Below are 24,096 nucleotides of genomic sequence, written 5' to 3'. Positions count from 1 at the left end.
TATTAAAAGCTGTCATGTTCTGGTGAAGCCCAGACGCAGATCAGAGCCCAGTTCATACCTCAGTCTTCATGTTTTCCAGCTGTGCTTTCAGGCCACTGATCTCTCTGTACAGTTGATCAATTAAGTGATCCCTAGGAACAGAAGGACAGCAAGTTTGCTTCCACTGTGCTTCTATCCCTTGCCTTTTTTTTTTTTTTTTTTTTATCCCTTGCCTTTTAAATGCGAGCTAGGAGACCCAGGGAGGAGGTTAAAAGTCGATGTTAATTTGGGAACAATTCTTTGAAATCCTGTAAGTTATACGCTAAGACTGTCAGTGTTTCCAGATACTAATCTACCACCCACAGGTCCATGGGTATTTCAGCCTCATTCGATTTTCCTCTGGGATTTTAAAGGGGCCAGTATTCGAAGGTCAAGACATTTACCGAAGAAGCCCAAGAATTCCTCTTTGGTTGGGTGTGGCAAGTGAGATCATGGCTTAACTTAGCTTTTGTACCATGTGCTTTAACTCCACAGCCCGGACTCACTTCTCGTCCTTGTTCACGCCATTCTGACTGTTGAAATTGAAGGGATCACTGCTGGAGGAGCTGCCAAAGATGTCATCGAACTTGCTGTCGTATGAATTCTGCGGCGACCAGAAAGGAGTAAGGACAAGGTTAGAGACCCAGAGAGGTCAGCGTGGGTCTCACGAGTGACACGTGGGAACGGATACTTTCTTAATCTGGTTCAGGTCCACTTACGGCGCTTGGGTTAGAAGGTGGCTGAACTTGTCCCAGGTCCTCCTGTCCTCCCCGGGGGCAACGGGAAGGCCTGAGCTTCCTCCTAAGTGGTCCTCACCTGCTGGGAGGCATCCATGTCCATGAGGTCATCCTTCTCTAAGACTGGCTCGCTGTCGGGGGATGAGGCCTCGGCTGGGATCACCACCACGGGGCTGATGTGCTCTGACAGGGCGGAGGCTCGTAGGAAGTTGGGTGGGTTCTGAAAAGGGAAGACAAACCCTGCCCACCTGCCAGCCTCTAAGACAGCCTCCAGGACTCAGCAGCTCCCTGGGTGTGTGGCCTTACCTCTGGCAGCTGAGGGATCTGAATGAGCCGCTTGAAGTACTGAAGGTTGCTGGAGCGGTAGAAGAGATCTTTCAACCTAAGGGTGGAGAAAGGCCTGAGGGCTGCTGGGGGTCTTCACCGGCCCCAAGGAGGGGACACCCTGCTTTCCTACTGCCTGCCCAGCCCCCGGGCACAGGCTGCCAAGGAGATGGGCTCCATGGTGCTAGGATGCAATTATGACGCTGCAGGGAGAGATTATTTATAGCCAGTCCTCACTGACTGGGGGAAGAGTAATTCAAACCACAAAATCCTTTGGAAGCGTAGACAGTCCCAAGACTAATTTCTGCGTCACCGTAGAATATATGCTGTTGTTTGGCAGATGTATCTTCCTAGCAATGTTTGGCTTACAGTAATATTAAAATAAATTTCTGAGGATAAACCAACTAATGATACGAAGAGGGAAGGGAACTTAATTACTAAGGTAGATCTCTTTTTAATGAATTCACCTTATTTGAGAGCTATTTGTTATCTCCTCAACTAGACCATAAGCTTCTAGAAGGCAGAGACTGGGCCCTGCTGAGCTAGGTTTAAAATAGTACCGGGCCAGACATAAAAAGGAACGAAATTGGGTCATTAATAGAGACGTGGATGGACCCAGAGAGTGTCATACAGAGTGAAGTGAGTTAGAAAGAGAAAAGCAAATCTCGTAGATTAACGCATACATGTGGAATCTAGAAAAATGGTGTAGATGATCTTATTTGCAAAGCAGAAATAGAGACATAGACGTAGAGGACAAATGTATGGATACCAAGGGGGAAAGGGGTGGGGAGGAAGGAATTGGGAGACTGGGATCGACACATATACATTATTGATACTATGTATAAAATAGACAACTGATGGGAACATACTGTATGGCACAGGGAATTCTACCTAATGCATTGTGGTAAAATGGGAGGGAAGTCCAAAGGGAGGGGATATCTGTATGTGTATGGCTGATTAATTCTGTTGTGCAGTGGAGGCAAACATAACATTGTAACGCAGCCATACTCCAATAAAAATTAATTAAAAAATAAAAATAAAGTAGCACCAGGCATGGAGGAATTACTCAGCAATATTGGTTGAAGAAAAACCATTTATACTGTGTCCTAATCTTGGATGAATATGGGAATAAATAAACCCCAATTTTTTATCTTCCTCAGGTCTCCATTTTGAAACTAAACACTGAAGGCCAACAAAACTGAGGGCACCAGACATATTTTCTGAGATATAATAAAAGAGGGTCAGGGATCTCAGCACCCTCTCTCTGCAGCACAGAATTTTCTCCAGCTCAGCCCAATAAACGAAACTCCTGGGGTCTCACGATAACCCTTCAGACCCCAAGGTTAGGACTGTCCCTGTGACATCACTGTTGCTTTCCCCGAATTCGGGGACACTGAGGCCTCAGCCGCCGTGTCTGTGGAAGAGAAGGTGAGGCGGCACTCATGGGAAATGCTTTTATAACCTCAAAAAAATGAAAGGAAACAGAATCACCTGACCACACGTTCCCTGCTTTCTGGGCTGGAGCCAACAGTAATAGGCTCTGCTGCTTTCCTAAGCTACTGGAATTTAACATTCCAGGAAATCAGCCCCAGGGCCTGTCTCCTAGCATTTAATAAGTCATTTATTATAGAATAAAAATACGAGGCTTTTCAGACGGAACAAGGAAACCAGGAGGATAGCACAACCCCGAACTTGCCCTCTCTGATTGCTGCTCAGGAACCAGCAAAAGAAGCCTACGCTTGGGATCGGGGGGGTGGGGGTGGGGGTGGGGGTGCGATGCTTTTCCTGCAGTCAAGGGTGAAGAAATTAACAAGGAAAACATCATGCTCATGCTTTTCCCGCCCCCCCGCCCCATCCTCCTGTCTCTCCCTCCATTCCGTTCCTTCTTCTTGGGGCATGCTTAATTGAAAGCTGAGCTGGACTTATCTCGTCACCAATTTTTTTTCCCAAATGCACCAGAATAATTTGCCGTTTTGTCAGACAAGCTCTTCCTCTTCTAGACTAGCTGATTAGCTTATTAATTCATTCAAACATGATTGAACGCTATAGGCTTAATTGACTGCTGTGAATCAGGTGCTAGAAGTACAATAATGGGCAAGACAGTCAAACAAAAATAAAGTCATGCTAAGAACCAGGAAGGAAGTAAACAGGGTGCTGTGATGGAGAATATGAGGGTGGGGTTGGAGGGGCAGAAGGTAGGCAAAAAGACCCCAAATGAGGGGCCAGAGACTGCCTTTGTGTGGAGGTGACTGAAGATGACCTGGATGGAGCTGGCTAGGCTGGGAGGAGAGCATCCTGAGGACAGGGAACAGCACGTGCTAAGCCTCTGAGCGCAGGCTATGTTCCGGGAACTGGAAGAGGACCTTACGTGGCTGAAACACTTGGAGAACTGGAGACAAGGTCACAGATGGCGGGCAGGGGCCAGATCATGTAGGGGCCTTGCAGACCACAGAGAGGAGCTTCGAACTGATTCTCAGTGTAAACAGAAGCCACTGAAAGGTTGTAAGCAAGGGATTTATGTTTTTACAAGGTCGTTCTAACTGCGGGGTGGGGATAGGATTGCAGAGGGCAGGAGCTGCAATCCAGAGCATCCCGTCCATATCGGAGGGTCCTTGTAGACAGCAATGGAAGTGGAAGAGATGGGAGATATGACCAGAGACAAGACCTCTTTGTCGATTATCATCTGAACTTGCTAATAGATTGGACGCGGGGAATGAGGAAAATGGTGAGTTCCGATCTCTGTCCTAAGTGGATGGTGGGCAGCATTTACTGAGATAGAAGGGAAAGAAAAAGGTTTTTGAAGAAAACCTAGAGTTTAGTTTGAGATGTAAGTTTGGTATAGTGATGTCAAATAGACCACTGGGGATGTGAACCTGGAATCCAGAGGTAAGGTTGGGCTGGAGTTATATCTTTGGGAGTTGTCAGCATGTATACGGTATAAAACCATGAGAACTTAGGGAGAAGAAAAACGGAAGAGGATGAAGCCCTGGGAATAAAGCAGGATGACTGAATGAATGAAACTGTCTTTCTCTATGAGATTTATTAGAGAACCGATAGCTTCCCCAGCCATTGGTAGGTTTGCTGCCATCTTCTTTTCCTTCGCTTTTTAAAGCATTAAAGCAGATACCCTCACCCCTCGATGATTTAAAAGCAAGTGCTTCCTGCATGGATTAATTGACTTTATAGCACTTTTAGATTCGCCTTCCTTTCTCTCACTTAAGCCGCTTACTTTGTGAACTGCTCCATGAAGCGGTCCCGGTGGCCTTGCAGGGTGTCGGCTGGAAGACCTGGAAGAAATTGGAAAGGACTAAGAGGGAATAGGAGGCAGGACCAGAGGGCAGGCAAGACACAGCGGGAAGGGACCATCCCTCCTGGGGCTGAGGGCCAGCCCTGTAGGAAGGCATTCTTGACCTAGAGTTGCCCTGGGACTGGTAACCCAAGAGGGCCCAGTGGGGCCAGCAGGGACTCTGGGGCTACTTTTCAGTCAGATCTTCCCTTCTGATTGCTCCTGGACTGCAAGCCACTCTCGACAGAGCAGGATGGAAGTTACGTCGCTGACTACAGCAGCGGTGACCTGACCCAAGCAGCAGGGTGGACCACGGCAGGCCCCAGAGGCGGGCTCCCTCCGGGGGGTTGTGTGCACTGGGCACACTGGGTGAGGCCCAGCACAGACATGAGTCTGGAGAGATCAAGAGAGCCTGCCAGAGACAGGCAAAGACTGCAGGACTGAGACCCTTGGGTTCAGGGGTATATGGGAACTCTCTGAACTATCTCTGCAACTTTTCTGTAGATCTAAATCTATTCTAAAAGAAAATATTTATTTTCAGAAAAGCATATACTGTATGGAGCATCCCTTTTTCCCTGACCACACAGTTCTCGAAGGTCTTGTGTATTGCTCTGCCTTTAAAGAAGGCCTTTAAACCCAAATAATTACCTGTCTCTTATCACAACTCACCACTTTATAGAAGGAAGTGGGGATGTCCTAGTGCGCAACTGGTTCTGTAGTATCTTAGGAACAAGTTCATCTGTATTCAGAGCTTCTATGCAACTGCCTGCCTTCTTTTCTTGGGATTTAGTCTACCCTCTCTGCTTCCTTCAGACACGCCCCCCTGCTCCAAAACCCTTCTAACCCTTGAACATGGAATTCCAACCTCCCTCCCATGAAACCCTCCTACATTAATGACAGTGATGCTGCTTCCCTTGTTCTGGTCTAAATAACCAGACTACTCCTTGTCAGTGACCTGTTCCAGAGTACCCCTTGTCCTAGACTTCCACAATAAAACCTTCCTAATATCCATTTGAGTCTTGATTTTTCTCGGTTTTCCATCATCCATGCACTCTGACTGTGTATACCCTTCACGATGGCCACCTCACAGCGTGACCCAGGGACCAGCCACATCAGATTCATCTGGGATATGGTTTAACAATGCAGACCCTGAGGAAGCAGCACCCACACACATCGTTTTAAATAAGAAGCACAACTAACAAACGTAAGGTAGATAGCTAGTGGGAAGCAGCCGCATGGCACAGGGATATCGGCTTGGTGCTTTGTGACCGCCTGGAGGGGTGGGATAGGGAGGGTGGGAGGGAGGGAGACGCAAGAGGGAAGAGATATGGGGACATATGTATATGTATAACTGATTCACTTTGTTATAAAGCAGAAACTAACACACCATTGTAAAGCAATTATACCCCAATAAGGATGTTAAAATATATATATATATATATTCCTAAAAAAAAAGAAGCACATAAACGGATAAGAACGTCCACAAGACCAGTAGTTTCCAAAATACATTCCGCGAAACTATCCCAAGGATCTGTGGCTAGGGGAGGTATGGCCTTCCATTGATTTGAGCAGCCCTGTTTTATATTTTACATTTCTCCACAAAAACCCATTTGTGCAAAGAGACTGCGCTGATGAACTCTTTGGAAACTGCCGCCTTTGCTCCTATGGGTCTAGGCCGGGTCTGTCCTCATCTGTGTGGTCTGCAGCGTACATGACACACATGGATGTTGACGTGGTAGAGCTGGAGGTGGAGGGTGAGGACCATCCTGAGTCACGGCTGTGGCAGGCCAGGTGCTTCCCTGAGCACAGCAAGGCTTGGCCCTACTCTTCTATTCTCAAGACAGCCGGGAGCTCCAGGGCCTTCTGGGTCAGGAGCAGAAAGCCAAGGGCACTGGGGGGAGCTGCTTCCCTCCAGGGACAGCCTCAGGCTGTGAACCTCCTTCCGGCCAGAAGTTTCCAGAGATCAAGCCCCATATACTCACAGGAGTGGAGTTTGAAGAGAAGTTTGACAGTGTAATCATAGAGGTGGCTGCAGTCCAAGATGACCTGGATCAGCGGGGCTAGGCGGCACTGCCCGGCTGTCGTCACTGACACGGAACGGGACATGTCCAGGGAGTTGAACACTAGGGGACAGAAAGGGGAGAGGCAGCAGAGCTAGGAAATTAGAGGCGACCTTCTCAGACGGGAGAAGGCAGGAGTCTAACACACGAGGACCTATTCTGTGCAATCATGATCTCATGTGATGCATCTAACCCTTTCAACACTCCTATGGGGTAGCTAAGAGTATCCCCATCATACAGGGGAGTAAGTAACTTGAAGGTGGTCACAAAGCCAAGAAGCGGTTTTGCTGAGAGATGGTGAGTTAAAAGCCAGAGCCCCTGTGGCCAGCGACGTCTAGACCAGGGGCCTGTGGCCCTGGCAGCCAAGATGCTCTGTGTGTCACAAACAGGTGAAATGAACTTGATCTACTCTGTGCACAGCCCGGCGGAAGGGATTTACTGGGGGAGCATCCCGAATGCCTCCTTCCGGTCTGAGGAGCTTCGTGCTTCCTCCCCCACCTCCCTCCAATATGGGCAGGAAGAACACATCCCCTTTTAAGGTTTCTGATTTAATGGGGAGGTGGGCTCTTGTTCAGGGGAAGCCCTCCGTTTTATGGGGAATCAGTATTTCAGGATCGAAAGGGGCTTTTGACAGCCAGTCCAGCCCTCTGTCTCAGGCATGAACTTGGTCTCACGGTGATCTTGACCCTGAGAAGCAGCCAATCTGGTGGTGCAATAGAAAACACGTGGGGAAACGATCAAACATTGATCAGAACACGAAGAAGGAAATAATTCAGCCTTGGCTTCCTACTGGCTTGTCACAGGGTTCTTGGAACACCACAAGGGGGGAAATGCAGGAACCCTGGTGGACAGTTGGAGGAGAGGCTGCAAGGACCCAGGGCAAGGAGCCAGGAAGAGGACGAACCATCAGGATCAAGGCTGACGGAGGTCCTTGGGGGAGCCGGTCAACGGAAGTACTGCCCTCCACTCTCCCGGGCTCCAGAGAGCAAGCTGCTCCCACAGACCCCTCCACGTTAACCCCCTGCCCCTTGCCCCTAGCTCCTAAACCAAGCACCTAGATGCCTGGCCGTGGACCCTGAGTGCACACCACTGGCCAGGGCTGATTTCCTCCCTGCAGAGGCTGCCCACCGCCTCCGGAGACCCTGCACGTGGCCGGCACCGAAAGACTTTCCCTGCAGTCCCTCAGTGAGTGGGACTGCCCCGGAGGAAAGCCCAGAGCCACTGTGTTCGGCCTTCCCTGGCTGTACTAGTCCCTGTTAACAGGCTTAGTCTGTCAACTGAAAGAAAAAAAAAAACCCAAACGGTTCTAATTAAAAGGCAGCTTTTCTTCTTGACACAAATTAAAAGCAGCTGTCACTGCGAGGCGGCCATCCCCAAATCTCCTGGCTTCCTTAGGCTCCACGCTGGCAAGGAGCCCCAGGCCGCTCCATCTCCCAGCCTGCCTGCCGCTTTCCAGGAATGCCCCTTGGCATCTAGTAACATCTAGAGCTGTGTGACCGTGGGCAAGTTACTCAACCTCTCTGTGCCTCCAGATGCTTTTCTGTAAGATGCAGATGGTTCTAATAGCACATACCTCTTAAGGGTCTTGTAAGGAGGTCTCGTAAGGATTAAATGAGAATGTCCTATAAAGCTCATGGCAACAGTGCAGTCGTCCTTCCCATTTGCTTTGAGATTCATTAAAATCACCTGGGGAAATTTGAAAACTACTCATGTCTGCCTGCAACTCCTCCATGCCCCCTTCTTTTTTAATTGGTCTGGGGTAGGGTTGGGGCATTAGTGAGTTTCAAAAGCCCCCCCAGGTGATTCTAATATGCAGCCAGGGTTGAAAACTATTTTCTAGCTCAGTGCTTCTCAAACTGTAGCATGCATCAGAACCCCCATAGGATCACTCCAGTAGAATTCTTTGACGATGGAAAGGCTCTGTACGTGTGTCCAATATGCTAGCCACGTGTGGCTGCTGAGTGCCTGCAATGTGGTGAGTGCAACTGAGGCCCTGACTTTTGAATGTTACTTAATCGTAATTAATTTAAATAGTCACACGTGGCCAGTGGCAACGCTGTTGGACAGTGCAGACTTGGGGAGTTTGTTAAAACAGACAGCTGGGCCCCACCCGCAGAGATTCTAATTCAGAAGGCCTGGGGTGGGACCCGAGAGTGTGCATTTCTAATACGTTCTCAGGGGATGCCGATGCTGCTGGTCCAGGGACCACACTTTGAGAATCACTGCAAGTGCACCAAATAAATGTTAATTGTAATTGGCCCACGTTTCCCGCAGTTGAAAATGCAGGGCCTCCTTCCGAAGGTTCTGGTCCCAATCTTACAGGGTCACAGACTAGGACTCAGGAGCTGGAAAGACTTCTTCTAATACCAGCTCTCTCGATTTCTGTGGCTCACAAGAGGTGACCGAGGATGGGGGGCAGGTGGGGAAACGTGTAGAGGATGCTCTTGATTCCGAATCACTGCTCTCTGGGGGATGAGAAAACCACCGCCATTTAACGATGGAAGAGTTTGTGCGAAGACTTGGGGGAGCTCTCTCTAGAAAACTCTAGCTAATTCTCCCCAGATAATTCCAGAGCATTCAGCTGGATGTCGACAGTATTTTTAAAAAATAAATTTATTTATTTATCTATTTATTTTTGGCTGAGTTGGGTCTTTGTTGCTGCGCGCGGGGGCTACTCTTCATTGCGGTGCGCGGGCTTCTCATTGCAGTGGCTTCTCTTGTTGGAAGCACAGGCTCTAGAGCGCAGGTTCAGTAGTTGTGGCTCGCTGGCTCTAGAGCGCAGGCTCAGTAGTTGTGGCACATGGGCTTAGTTGCTCTGCGGCATGTGGGATCTTCCTGGACCAGGGCTCGAACCCGTGTCCCCTGCATTGGCAGGCAGATTCGTAACCACTGCACCACCAGGGAAGCCCGTTGACAACATTTTATGAACTCTGTCCACCTGTTGTTTATTCACTGCTGTTCATGCAGAAAGCAAGCATTCTAAACTCGGTTGTTGAGCACTTGCTATATGCCAGGCATGGGGCTAGGACAGAGGTGAGCAGGCATGGTTCCTGATTTTTGAGGAGGAGCTCAGCATCTATTGCTAATAACCCAAGTGATCAATGCATACGGAAACAGAGCCAGGGATCACGGGATGCTGGGGCAGAAAGGGTGACTGCGCAGGCCACCTGGGCAGAAATACACCCTGAGGGCCAGCCCAGTTGAGCAGCACACAAGCCTGGGCCAAAGGACCAGCCAGTGCTGGGGCCACAGTCTAGGGTCTGTCAGAGGCCGGGACTGTCTTTGGACTCTTGGAGGCCTAGGCTTAGCGGGGAGGCCAGCAGGGTGGGGATCGCAGTCTTTCCGCTCATGTGAAAATGCCCTTGGGCTTCAGCCCCTCCTTGCACCAGGGCCAAGAGAACAGACACAGTGTGGGCAGTTCCATCTCCCTGGCCCTGAACTGCACAACTTGTATGGAGACGGGGGCTAGGCCAGCTGGTCCAAGCAGGGAACCAGGCTGGGGGTTAGGTGAATGCCCAGGAAAGCCTGGGCCGGACGGGAGGGAGAGACTCACCAGTTTGGAAGAGGTTAAGTTCACACTCCAGGTAGTCGAACATTTCCACTGTCAGCTGGAAACTGGACCCAAGAGGAAAGAGAGCTTATACTCCACGGCCCGAGGCCAGCGCTCCACCTGTCCCGGCCCCCAAGCCCTGAACTGCCGCCAACGTACACGTGCACACACAGACACACACAGACACGCACACACACACACACACCAGCTTCAATTCTTAGCCCCAAACTAAGTGGATATTAAGGCCATTGGAAGATCAAGCAGGGCGAATTCAACAGTGAAAGCAGCAAAGAAAGAGGGGAGAGGGGCACAGAGAAGGGAGGCCTGGAGTGGGAGGTGCCCTGGAAGGGTTCTTGAGGAGGCACCAGGAGTAAGTGGCCCCAAGGTCAAGTCACTCAGGGGCTTTGGTCCCCACCCCAGCCACTGCCCTTGCCCTCAGGTCCTCTGTGACCCTAACCGGAAGTGACAGCATCTACCCAAGCTTTCTCTCTCATCGAGTCCAGAATGTGAGGACAGCCACTTACAAGTTGTTAACATCACTCTCTCCGGCCTCGTCCAGCTGCCGGTCACTCATCTGAAGGTTGCCTGCGAACCTAGGATTCTGGAAGGGAGGCAGAGGAAGTCAGAACAGGGCGCCTCAAGAGCTCTCTATACAGACCAACTAAGCCGACATCAAGCAAGCCAGCCCTGCTGAGCTCGGGCTGCAGCAGGTGGATTCTGCTTGGTACAGGTGCCTGCATGCTCCCTGGGGAGGTGTGGCAGCGCTCACAGCCTCACACACGCACACACAGGTCCTGTGATTGGTTCACGGCAAAGAACACCCACCGCCCATCATCATAGGGCAAGGCTTCATCCCAACCCTGGGACCCGGGGGAGGGTCCCTCGCTCACAGCCTGTGCCACGGACATCTTCTCTGTGGTGCAATGACACCGAGCGTGTGAGAGCAGTCGGTCTTCAACTTGACACCCGCACCATGCAGGCAGTGCAGCCTTTGCTTATTTCCAATATGTTCTGAATACTATCCAGGCTTCCCGCTGCCCTCTGGCCATCTCCTGAAGTGGCTATTGTGAGCTCAGGGCCGGCAAACCCATTCTCACATTAACTTTAGCAAAACATAATCAGTAAAATAAACTTGAAGGCTGGAAAATATTACACCAAGCGCCCGCACAGTCAGGGGAAGTTACGTGGGCTCATCAGGTGTCGAGTATCTGTATCCTGCTCTCTTCCTCGGTGCGGTCTGTCTGGAGCGGGTGGAACACAGGGCAGCAGGGCAGGTGGAGGGGAGCACAGAGAGATGCGTGGCCCGTCCACCAAGGGGGCTCTAAATGCCAGTGTGAGTTCTTCAGGCTCTGAAGAAAGAAATCCTCCACGCCGGCACCTCCCTCTCGGGCTGTAACACCCGGCGCTCTGCCCTTGCAGCCCCTTCCTGCCCTCAGGCCCACCACCCCTGCTCATCTGCCTCAGAGACTCAGGCCGGTGCCTTTATCCTTCTGGTCGCATTTACTTCCTCATTCAGTCGGGACATTATGATGACCTTCTCCATTTCCACCGCCAGCTCCCTAATTCTGGCCATTTTCCCTCCCACCTGGCATGCCATTCTTCCTTACCTCCTATGTGCCTCATACCCACCCTTCAAGGGCCACCTCAAGACCCACTTCCTTCATTCTGCCCTTTAGGATGCCATATCCCTCCATCATTTCAAAACTTCCCTGGCACTTTTCTGCAGGCACACATACCTGCCCGGCACTATTACACAGCTACTGCAAGTGTATAAGCTTCTCTCTCCGACAGATCTGTAAACGCCTAAAGAGTAGACCCTTTTTTCTTAATCTTATATGCCACTTGGCACACAGTTTTACATGCATTAAGTGTGTAAGAAATACCAGCTAGGGCTTCCCTTGTGGCGCAGGGGTTAAGAATCCACCTGCCATTGCAGGGGACACGGGTTCAAGCCCTGGTCCGGGAAGATCCCATGTGCCGCAGAGAAACTAAGCCCGCACGCCATAACTACTGAGCCTGCACCCTAAAGCCCGCGAGCCACAACTACTGAAGCCCGCGCTCCTAGAGCTCGTGCTCCGCAACAGAAGAAGCCACTGCAACGAGAAGCCTGCGCGCTGCAACGAAGAGTAGGCCCCGCTCGCCACAATTAGAGAAAGCCCGCGTGCAGCAAAGAAGACCCAACGCGGCCAAAAATAAATACTAATAAATAAAATAAATTTTAAAAAATCTTATATAAAAAAAAGAAATATCAGCTAAAGTCATATCTTGATTAGAAGGTCCTGCATGGAAACTTACTATATAAATGGAAGGCGTTGTTTCTATTAACAGTCAAGTCAGTGCTTCTGAAGTATTTTTATAAGGCCACCTGGTGGATCGGGTTCCTCTTTCTATTTGCAAAATGGGGAACAAAAGGTGCAGAAGACCTGGGCCAAAATCCCAGGCCCCTTGTCACATCCCAGGGGCCTGACTGCAGTTACTCTATAAAACGTTTCCTCTTACATAGCTGGGATATGGTGTGAACACTCCCTAAGAAGCCAGGCTGTCTCATTACCTGGAAAACCTGACAATTAAGCCCAGCCAGGTGTGAGGGGACAGGGCGGGGAGGTGGGGGAAGCAGGGGCGGGGGGAGTGCATGGCTGGCAGTGGCAGCAGGATTGTCGCAAAGACTCACTTTGGTGTGGTACTCCATCTTCGTTCTCAGCAGTTTGAGGTAGATGCTGCAAAGCTGCCCATACCCCTCACTCAGGTGGCCCTTTCAGGATGAGGAAAGAAAGCGGGGTGTCAACACGAAGAACATTGGTTTGAAAGATCTACAGCCAGGATTTCTTTTTGAAAGAATATATATTTCTTGTGAGTATGAAAATAACATACATCCACTGTTGAAAATTTGGAAAACGTAAAAAAGTACATATGCAAACAAATCACTCTTAACCTAACCACCAGATAGAATCATATATACACTATTGATACGATGTATAAAATAGATAACTAATGAGAACCTACTATATAGCACAGGGAACTCCACTCAGTGCTCTGTGGTGACCTAAGTGGGAAAGAAATCCAAAGAAGAGGGGATGCATGTATACATATAGCTGATTCACTTTACTGTACAGTAGAAACTAACACAATACTGTAAAGCAACTATACTCCAACAAAAATTTAAAAAAAGAACTACAATGAGATACCACCTCACATCTATTAGGAAAGCTAATATCAAAAAAAAAAAGTGCTGGGGAGGATGTGGAGAAATTGGTACCCTTGGACACTGTTAGTGGGGATGTAAAATGGTACAGCAACTGTGGAAAACAGTATGGCAGCTCCTCAAAAAACTACAAATAGAATTACCATGTGATCCTGAAATTCCGTCTCTCAGCATATACTCAAATGAATTGAAAGAAGGATCTTGAAAATACTTGCACACCCATGTGCACAGAAGCATTATTTACAATAGCTAAAACATGGAGGCAACCAAAGTGTCCATCAACAGATGAATGAATAAACAGAATGCGATATACTCATACAACGGAATATTATTCAGTCTTAAAAAGGAAATTCTGACACGTACTACAACATGAATGAATCTTGAGTACATTATGTTACGTGAAATAATCCAGTCACAAAAGGACAAATCGTGTATGATTCCATTTATATGAGGTACTTAGATTAGTAAAAAATCTTGAGACAGAAAGTAAAACGGTGGTTTCTAGGGGCTGGAGGTGGGGAGGGGAATGGGGAGTTATTGTTTAATGGATATAGATTTCCAGTTTTACAAGATGAAAAATTTCAGAGATGGATGGTGCGATGATTATACAACAATATGAATGTACTTAATACCACTCAACTGTACACTTAAGAAATGGTTAAGGTAGTAAATTTCATGTTATGTGTATTTTACCACAATAAAAATTTGGAAAAATTTTAATAAAATGTTGATATACATTGAAAAATGAAATTAGAAAGGACATTTGGAAAATGTAAAAAAGTACATATGCAAACAAATCACCCTTAACCTAACCACCAGATACAATCATGGCTAACATTTTGGAGTTCACAATGTTATTTTTTCAATTTAAACAGTTAATTTTTTAGGGGAGTTTTAGGGTCACAGCGAAATGGAACAGAAAGTACAGATTCCCCATGTCCCCCCTGTCCCCACACATACACAGCCTCTTCCACTGTTAACATCGCTCACCAGAGTGGGACATTTGTTATAATTGGTGAACCTGACGCATTGTTATCATCCAAAGTAAAGTTTACATTAGGGTTCACTCTTGGCGCTGTACATCCTATGGGTTTTGACAAATGTATCATGACATGGATTTACCGTTATAGTATCATACAGAGTAGTTTCACTGCCCTAGAAATCCTCTGTGCTCCACCTTTATTTTAAAAGATAAAATGGGATCAATATGGTTTTTTTCACTTAATATACTGCAATTTTTTCCATCTTCTTAAATTTTCTTCTGTATCATTATTTTTCGTGACTACCCAGTACATTATATGTCTGTACTGTAATTTACCAGACCAGCTCCCTACTGTTGTGTGTTTTAATTGTAGACCAGTTTTTCTATGTAAACTATGTTTCGATGAACATTCTTACAGTATCATCTTGTGTACAAACATCCTTTGGGTAAATTCTGCACGATGTTTCTCATTTAAGAACCTTAAGTCTCCCATCCTTAGTAATCACAGTCTGACTATGGGCTATCTCCTTCCTTTTGTCTCTCTATCTAAACACAGGAGAACAAACACCTCCTCCAGATGGATTTCAACAGACTAAGAGTATCTATGGTATTATACCTGGGATGGGGGTTTGAAATGGGACTAAACCCAGCTGGTAAAGAAGAAGCCTTCCCACGGAGTCTGCCCATGCAGTCATGTCCTAGGTGCCTGGGCAGAAGCTAGGCTTAGCAGAGTGATGCTGGCAACTCCCCATTATATACAAAAGAAAAGGGAAATGGGGCACAAAGAACCTTAAACTGAATAACTGTGGCTCCCACGTGAGTCTTGACTTCTACATTTTCTTCTAAGTGCATCTACATCCTCTAGCGTAGAGGAATCCTTTGAAAGGTGCCTCAAGGGGCACCAAAGAGAGTTGAGTAATCAAAGGAGTTTAAAAACATCAATGCCATAGATGACAGTATTGCATAATGTATTAATTTTCTATGAAAATTCATATTTTATGATATACTTGTTCATTATAGAAAAATCAGAAAGTAGTGAGAAGTAGAAAAAGCAAAAATATGCTCATCATCAAAGACAACTATACTTCATGTGAAAATGTATGAGGATCAAGAAGGTGGGGACCTCCCTGGTGGTGCAGTGGTTAAGAATTCGCCTCCTAATGCAGGGTACGTGGGTTAGATCCCTGGTCAGGGAACTAGATCCCACATGCATGCTGCAACTAAGAGTTCTCATGCCACAACTAAGGAGCCCGCTGGCTGCAACTAAGGAGCCCACCAGCCACAGCTAAGACCTGGCACAACCAAAAATAAATAAATAAAATGAATAAAAAATTTTAAAATGGATTATATTAAAAAAAAAGTAAAAGGTGAATGGATCAAAGACTTAAATGTAAAATGCAAAACTATAAAACTCCTAGAAGATCACAAAGGAGAAAACCTGGATGACCTTGAGTATGGTGATAACTCTAGATACAACACCAAAGGCACAATCCATGAAAAGAAATAATTGATAAGCTGGGCTTCATTAAAATTAAAAACTTCTACTCTGGGACTTCCCTGGTGGCGCAGTGGTTAAGAATCCGCCTGCCAATGCAGGGGACATGGGTTCGAGCCCTGGTCCAGGAAGATCCCACATGTTGCAGAGCAACTAAGCCCATGAGCCACAACTACTGAGCCCACACACTGCAACTACTGAAGCCTGCACGCTCTAGCGCCCGTGCTCCGCAACAAGAGAAGCCACAGCAGTGAGTAGCCCGCGCAACACAGAGTAGCCCCCACTTGCCGCAACTGGAGAAAGCCCACGCCAGCAACTAAGACCCAACATGGCAAAAACAAACAAACAAAAACTTCTACTCTGCAAAAGACATTGTCAAGAGAATGAGAAGATAAGCCACAGACTGGGAGAAAATATTTGCAAAAGACATATCTGATAAAGGACAGTTATCTAAAACATATAAATATACTCCTAAAACTCAACAATAAGAAAACAAACAATCCAGCTAAAAAATGGGCCTAAGACCTTAACAGAAACCTTATGAAAGAAGATGTTTAGATGGTCAATAAGCATATGAAAAGATGCTCCACATCCTATGTCAACAGGGAAATGCAAGTTAAAACAATGAAATACCACTACATACCTATTAGAATGGCCGAAATCCAGAACACCAACACCAAACACTGATGAGGATGCAGAGCAACAGGGACTCTCATTCACTGCTGGCGGGAATGCAAAGTGATACGGCCACTTTGGAAAATAGTTTGGTAGTTTCTTACAAAACTAAACATACTATTACCATATGATTCAACTATGGAGCTCCTTGGTTTTCACCCAAAGGAGTTGAAAACTTAAGTCCACACAAAAACCTGCACATGGATGTTTGTAGCAGCTTTACTCATAATTACCAAAATTTGGAAGCAACCAGGATGACCTCCAGTAGGTGAATGGATACATAAACTGTGATGCATCCAAACAGTGGAATATTACTGAGCAGTAAAAAGAAATGAGCTATCAAGCCATGAAAAGACATGGAGGAAACTTAATTGAATATTACTACGTTGAAAGAAGCCAGTCTGAAAAGACTACATACTATATGATTCCAACTATATGACATCTGGAAAAGGTAAAACTATGGAGACTATAAAAAGATCAGTGGTTGCCAAGAGTTGGGGGGTGGGGGGGGAGTGAGTAGGGGTGGGGTGGGATGAACAGGTAGAGCACAGAGGATTTTTAAGTCGGTGAAAATATTCTGTATGATGGATACATTTGTCCAAACCCACAGAATGTACAACACCACAAGTGAACTGTAATATAAACTATGGACTTTGGTGATTGTGATGGATGTGTCAGTAGGTTCATCCATTAGGCGAGGCTATGCATGTTTGGGGGCAGGGCAGGTATGTGGAAACTCTGTACTTTCCACTCAATTGTTCAGTGAACCTAAAACTGCTCTTTAAAAAAATAAGATCTTAATTAAAAAAAAAAAGTAAAAGAAGTTTCTAACTTCAGAAACTCTTAGTCAAATGGAAGAGACAGACTACATAGGAAAAAAGACCTAAAAGAATTCTATTTTGGATAACAAGGCAGGCAGGCTAGGTAACTGGGTTGACTTTCCCACTGAAAACTACTAACAATATTGAGTGGAATATTAAAAATGCTTTGAAGGCATTAATGAACTTGCAAGAGAGTAAGAAATCCTCAGGCCAGGAACTGAGTAATTCAGATATTCAGAGAGCAAATGACTTGATGGGGTCAGGGAATGGTGGGGAGGCGGCACTTTGCCACACCAAGTGAACCTGAGTTTTGGTTTTCTGGGCCTTAAGGCCCAGGTGGTGAACAGGAGGCAGGGCTCTCACCTGCCCAACTTGAGGAGTCTAGTGGAAGAGCCAAAAGACTTCCTCCTCCGTGCAGGGGAATTAAGGGTAAATTGGAAATAACACACATGTACTCCTGCACTGAAGGAGTCCCCCCTGAGGACTGCAAAGAAAATCTACTGCCTTAAACCACTGTTGTGATCAGAGGGCGGAAAAAACTACTGCTGAGAACTGGACCCGTGAGCCAGTCCTCAAGGGGATCTGCTCAGAATTCACATAACTTTTAAGCTGAGAATTTAATTTAGAGTGATCTTAATGGATGCAAATGCCAATTCCCTCTGGAGGAAGCTGCCTTTGTTAGAATTCAAAGAATTCCCACCAAAAAAATCTCCAGGAAAATGAGCAGCTCACAGTAGAAAAGTAACTAAATACAAAAAGAAACTACATAGCAGGAGCAAAATTCATCAAAACAACAGATGGCAGAAACAGACCTCTAAGGGCTTTAGATACTAGAATTATAAAAAGTGATATATAAAACCACTATATTTAACAAGCCTAAAAAAAATTAGAGACTGTTTCAAAATATATGCAGGGCACAATAAATTATAAAGAATGCCAAGCAGATTAGAAAAAACCAACCCAAACCAAACCTAAAATTCCAAGAAATGAGAATGATACTAAAATTGAAAACCTTATGGAGAGGTTTAGCAACAGATTAGACCCAGCTGAAGAGGGAATAAGTGAACTGAAAGCTAGATTTACTGAAATTATCCAGAATGCAGTATAGAGACAAACAAACAGGTAGAAAAAAATCAAATAGTGGTTTAAAGACATGGGGAATAGAGTGAGAAAGTCTAAAATACTGCTAACCAAAGCCTCAGAGGAAAACAAAGAATGAAGCAAATCAATATTTAGAGACAATGAGAATTTTTTGTAACTGATAAAATATAATAATCTACAGATTTAAAAAGTCCAAAGAATCTAGAATAAATTCACACCTAGATAAACACTAAGAACTTAAAAACAGAGAAACAAACACAGATTAGCTTCAAAGAAGCAATGGTAACTCTGACAGCAGACTTCATAAAAATGATGGAAGCCAGAAGTCAGTGGAAGGACATCTTGACTAATATCTTCCATATGCTGAAAGAAAAGAACTATTATCCCAGAATTCTAAAGTCAGAGAAAATATCTTCCATGAATGAGGGTGAAATAAAGACATTCTCCATCAGGTAAAAGTGGTTGCTTGCCACCAGCAGACTCTCACTAAAGGAAGTTCTAAAGGAAATAACTCAGGCAGAAAGAAAGAGATCCCAAATGGATGGCCTGAGATGTAAGAGGAAATGAAGAGTGCAGAATAAGACAATTAAAATAAAATATCTTCTAGGGTCTAAAAGCAACAAAAATTAAAATGCATGACAACAACATACAAGGGAGTGAATGGGGTTAAAATATTCTAAGGTCTTTGTGCTATACTGGAAACAGATATGATATCTAGACATTGATATGAATTTTAGACATTGATAACCTAAGCATGCACTTTGTAATTATTAGATAACATTATCAAAAAATTAAAAAAAAACAAAACCTCTGCTTTTATTTTTTATCTTCCCACTAGTAATGAGGGGGAAACTGAATGAGAAAGAAAATACCCAATCAATCCAAAAGAAGGCAAAAATGAGAGAAATAGAAACAGAACAGATGGGACAAATAGCATAAAATAAGATGGGAGATATAAATCTAAACATATTATGAATTATAATAAATGTAAACAGAGTAAGTGTCCAGTTGACAAAGACTGCCATCTTGAATTTAAAAAAAAATCCAACTAAATGCTATTGACAAGTATATTTCTAAGACAAAAGAATATAGAAAAGTCCATCAGTCAATCACTGTGCTGTACATTTGAAACTAATATAGTATTATAAAGCAACTATACTTCAATTTTAAACAAAAACTGACCATGAGCTAGCTCACACAGCAAGTCTCAAAAAAACTTCGAAAATCAGTATCATATTGATTCTCTGGCCACAGTGCAATAAATATATATGTAAAAAATATTAAAAAGAATATAGAAAAGTCAAAAGTAAAAGGATGAAAAAAGATATACCAGATAAATTCTAGCAAAAAAAGGAAAAAGACCTAAACTTTCCATGTTACAGAAATGTAATAGAAAGCTCTCTAGTATACAGTTGGGAGTTTTGGGGACAAACCTCTGCTTTGTTTAGGTTAACTAGTCTTGTGACATAGGAAAAGCTGCTTCCCTCTCTGGGCCTGTATTTCTCATCTATAATGGGTAGATTGGACAACATAATTGCTAACATTTTCTGAGTGCAGACAGACTCAGGTAAGAATTTGAAGGAAAGGGCTAACATAGTAGTTCTTAACCAGTGGGGCAAAATGACACATCAGAATCACCTGGGGAGATTCTTCAAAAGGCAAATTACCTCCTGTCCATACACATACTCCTTGAATCTAGAGGGATTCCGGTATGTGTACAAAACCACTCTTTTCAATGTATTCTGATATTGCCACCTACCTCCTCCCTCTTCCTAAGGCACTGAGAATCCCTAAACAGGAAAGAAAAACCACTGGCATTAAGGATTGGGAATGCCAGTTCTCAATGTACTGTGACCCCAATGGGACCAGTAGAAGAAAAGAAGTAGGAACTGTGACAGTGTCACTGCTGAAGGATCCCAATGCCCAGAGAGCATTATGACATGAGCTTCCATCGGCAGGAGAAGCTCCCAAGCCCTAGAACTTCCCTACAGCTTCCAGGGACCCCAGGTAAGACTGTGGATATCATGGTTCCATTTGGGGGCATCTTTGGCTCCCTCCCTGATGTTCATGAGAGAAATGCTAAACAAGCTGAAAGAGATGAATTTGCTCCATTCCACAGTCCTTGTTCTGTGTCCTCTGGGAAAGGATAAGGTGGCACAGGTGGCCCCTGGGTGCGTGTCCAAACTCACCCACATCCTGCTCATGTCACTCAATTCGTTTTTGTATCTCAGAGAGTCCTTCAGGACCTAGAGAGAGAAGGAGAGGAGACAGAGGATGGTGAAACATGGGTCTGGGGTGGAGGAGAGAGGGTGATGGGAGAGAGACGAAGCCGTCTATGAAATTGGTACCCAAGAGGCCAGGAGATGGGGGCAGCTGCCATCCCCTGTGCGAGAGTGGAGAGTGGCTCTTGTGACTCAGACAACTGCACTTTCCCCACATGGGTCCCTGGATCCCTGCCCATCCCCTGCAGCCCCAGGAACTCACGTTTGGGTGTCCATCCCGGAGGAGTTTGTGGAACACGTGGCAGAACTTCCAGCAGAGCACAGCGTTGCTCGAGAGGGGCAGCCGGTTGACAACAGACCAAAAGGTCTGCGCCCCCTTTTCATGGTGGGTGCCCAGTATGCACGGTGAGGGAAGGTCATGGAAAACAAAGGCAACAAACCCTGGGATGAAGCCTCTAAAGGCCACCGCGGGGGCTGTGTGTTGTTCATGGCGCCTGGCACTACCCATCAGAGGGCACCGCTTATAATGAAGGCACCACAGATCTGTACAAGTATCCTGGCAGTTTTTTGGCGGATGGCAAAAAAGTGCTTCCTTCTAATAAAATCCATTTTATTAGATGATTTCCAAAGAGACAGCCATGTCCTTTGGGAGGGGTGTCTTTTCCTAACTTGCACAAGTGCATTCTGGGCCAGCAGTGGCTCTGGTTGGCCTTTAGTGGGAAGATGCTTCGGTTGGAATTAGGGCTTTGCTGTGGGAAGACAGACTCTGCCCTTCCTCTAGGTTTGCCGAGTTTGTGGTAGGGCCTTTGTGGGGAGGTGGGTGGAGGGTGTGGTGTGTGTGTATAATTACAGCTAACATTTTAACAACAAAATACAGCCTCTCAAAATTCTTTCTTGTACACGATTCCAAAGCAAGGGTGTGCTTCAGCTCTTCAAGTGCCGTGGCCCCTGCTGGGGACCCTACCCCCTGGCTACTGACACCCTTGGCTTCTCTTCCAGGTAGCGTCTGACTCCTCTCCCATTACGCATTGTGCTCTTACCCTGAAAGAGGCAGTCTTTGTTTAAAATGTATTTTCCCTAAATTTAAAAATGATGCTTTCAGGACTTCCCTGGTGGCGCAGTGGTTAAGAATCCGCCTGCCAATGCAGGGAACACAGGTTCGAGTCCTGGGCCGGGAAGATCCCACGTGCCGTGCAGCAACTAAGCCCGTGTGCCACAACTACTGAGCCTGCGCTCTAGAGCCCATGAGCCACAACTACTGAACCCGTGTGCGACAACTACTGAAGCCTGCACGCCTAGAGCCCGTGCTCAGCAACAAGAGAAGCCACCACAGTGAGAAGCCTGTGCACCGCAACGAAGAGTAGCCCCCCCTCACCGCAACTAGAGAAAGCCCACACGTAGCAACAAAGACCCAACACAGCCATAAATAAGTAAATAAATAAATAAGTAAATAAAATGACGCTTTCACTCCACCTCTTCTAAAAACCTTCCTGGCCTCGTTCAGGGGTGCCTTCATTTCCCAACACCTTGAATTCCCTGTATGCGGACTCCTGGGGCCACTTCCTTCTGAGATCCAATTCCAAACACACCCGCCACGTGGAGTGCCTGCCACGCTTTGTGTGTAATAAATGTCCTTCTGGCCTCGAGTGACTTTAACAGAGCTCCAGGCCTCCGTAATTAGGGAGCCCCCCCCACTTTTTTTTTTTAACTTGGAAGACATTTACATTTATTTTAACTTTCCCACATCACCAATCATGGATGAGTGGCTTGTATCTCCATGAGGAAAACACAGCACTATCGAGTTACTATTAATATTATATCCAATAAAGAACTCAATCTTTGGTCACAGCGTTAAGAGCTCCTGGATTTAGTCCCATCAGTCCTCTCTGAAATGACCTAAGGGAGCCCTTTCTGAGGCAAGTAGAGGATTTCCACATTTCTTTTGTAATGGATGCTTACACAGGCCTCACACACCCGGTAACTGGGCACCATTAACCCCAAGTATGGCAATGTCCTCAGAACTTGCGGCTTTTTAATCCAGGCTCAGGTAAGAAGCACTGCACCATTTAGGAAAGACTTGCCTCAGGTTAGAAACTATGAGACTCACCCGAAAGACATGTTGTTTTGCTTCTGAGCTGGAAAGTGTGGTAAAGTTCCCTCCCTGGACTGAAATTTGCATTTTGAGAGGGGCTGCCTTGAAAACGGACTTTTGGGTCTAGAAGCTGAAATCAGCTTTTGGTCTTAGAGAGATTCTGAAATAACTTATGGTTTCACCTCAAGCACAGCCCCCTGGGACTAGAAGGAAACCAAGAGGAGAGATGGACAGCCCCCTACCCTCAACTGAGATGATTTCTCACAGTAGGTTGTGGCTCCTTTACCGGAGAGCAATCTCCCGAAACAGAAGCCAGGGACGTGTGGAGCTGGCCGGGCACCCCAGCTTGGAAAGAGGTAAGCAGACCTTTCTGTCTTTCTTTAATTTTCTAAGCATTTTAACGCACCCAATTCGTGTCAGGCACTTGGGGATATAAAGAAAGTAAGACTTCAGTCCTCAGCCCTCCAGGAGTGGATACCACAGTCGGGGGTGTCAACCTGTTCACCAGTCAGGCACCAGGGATAAATGGTTGTCTGAACAGCATTTCTAAATGAAACCAGGTTTCCAAATGCTCATTCAGTTGGTAATGAGGGTAGCTGAAGTTCTTTAAAAGTACTGATAAAGAATAAATGTTTTGTGAGATCTTTAGGCTTTAAAACCCTACTGTATGGAGTGGATCTTTTCAACATTTATCCACCCCTTAGAAATTGTGAGGCAGAGAGACTCCCAGAATGTCAGAGCTGGAATGTTAGGCCTTTGAAAGCTTCTTTAGCCAACACTTTCATTTGACAGACAAGGGAATTAAGGCTCACAGAGGTCCCACTGGGCCCACTCGAGGTCCCAGAGAAAGTCAGAGAGCCCCAGAGATGAGATTTCAGAATCTCCCTCTAGGTCTGTTCCATCGCCCCAGGGAGCCTCCCTGGCAAGGTGTGACCTGGCCCGGCCACTACAGGCCTGGCCCTCTCTGTGCTCACACCCATCCAGAGGAGCACACTGTCCTGTGACAACTGTCTCTCTCTTACTTCATATCTTGCACCAGACTGACTGATCAGTATTCTTAGCAGGGAGGGTCAAGACTGGGTAACTCCCTGTGAAAATCAATTGGGCCACCAATAATGAGGGCTTTTCTTGGTTTGGTTTTCTTGACTCAGTAAAGCATCAAGGGCATAAAAAGGCAAGGTCTGGCTAGGCTCACGGTTGGGCCAGGCTTCTGGGGTACCCGGTAGAGGTTCTATAGCCCCATCTTGCAGCAAAGCCCTAATTCCAACCAAAGCATATTCTGCTAAAGACAAGCTGCTTTCCTTCCAGTGAAGAGCAGTACATGCTCTTAGCAACATTTCCTGAGGGCCTGACCTGTTCTGGGCATCGCACTGGCAGTGCCGGGCTTCCATGGCCTTCTAACCTGGAGGGTCTCCTCCACGGAGGGGCGGGGGTGGGATGACTTGAAGATAGGTTGTTCCAACCCAACTGGCTGTGGTGCAGCCACCATGCTGAGCCCCGGCAAGAAGGAACTTCCCATCGCAGACAGAAG

At 46.3% G+C, this 24,096-nt stretch overlaps 1 protein-coding gene across 2 annotated transcripts in view; it reads right to left on the bottom strand.

The window, feature by feature from the left end:
- Window positions 1–24,096, bottom strand: part of HIP1 (huntingtin interacting protein 1) — a 157,434-nt gene that overhangs the window by 27,392 nt on the left and 105,946 nt on the right. For both annotated transcript variants that reach the window (XM_022588054.3, XM_022588055.3), the window contains exons 3-13: window positions 20,736–20,878; window positions 20,441–20,497; window positions 12,647–12,727; window positions 10,500–10,576; window positions 9,979–10,040; window positions 6,348–6,488; window positions 4,309–4,366; window positions 1,062–1,137; window positions 835–975; window positions 525–622; window positions 59–131 (exon numbers count right to left, since the gene is read on the bottom strand). In XM_022588054.3, coding sequence (XP_022443762.1) covers window positions 59–131; window positions 525–622; window positions 835–975; window positions 1,062–1,137; window positions 4,309–4,366; window positions 6,348–6,488; window positions 9,979–10,040; window positions 10,500–10,576; window positions 12,647–12,727; window positions 20,441–20,497; window positions 20,736–20,878 — 1,007 coding nt within the window. The remainder of the gene's footprint in view (window positions 1–58; window positions 132–524; window positions 623–834; window positions 976–1,061; window positions 1,138–4,308; window positions 4,367–6,347; window positions 6,489–9,978; window positions 10,041–10,499; window positions 10,577–12,646; window positions 12,728–20,440; window positions 20,498–20,735; window positions 20,879–24,096) is intronic.

The sequence above is a fragment of the Delphinapterus leucas genome, chromosome 15 (assembly GCF_059928025.1).
Source record: "Delphinapterus leucas isolate spDelLeu-1000000601 "Yukka" chromosome 15, BTC_Dleu_Yukka2, whole genome shotgun sequence".
NCBI lineage: Eukaryota > Metazoa > Chordata > Mammalia > Artiodactyla > Monodontidae > Delphinapterus > Delphinapterus leucas.
The sequence above is the reverse complement of the archived record's forward strand: the minus strand, read 5'-3'. Positions and strand labels throughout refer to the sequence as shown.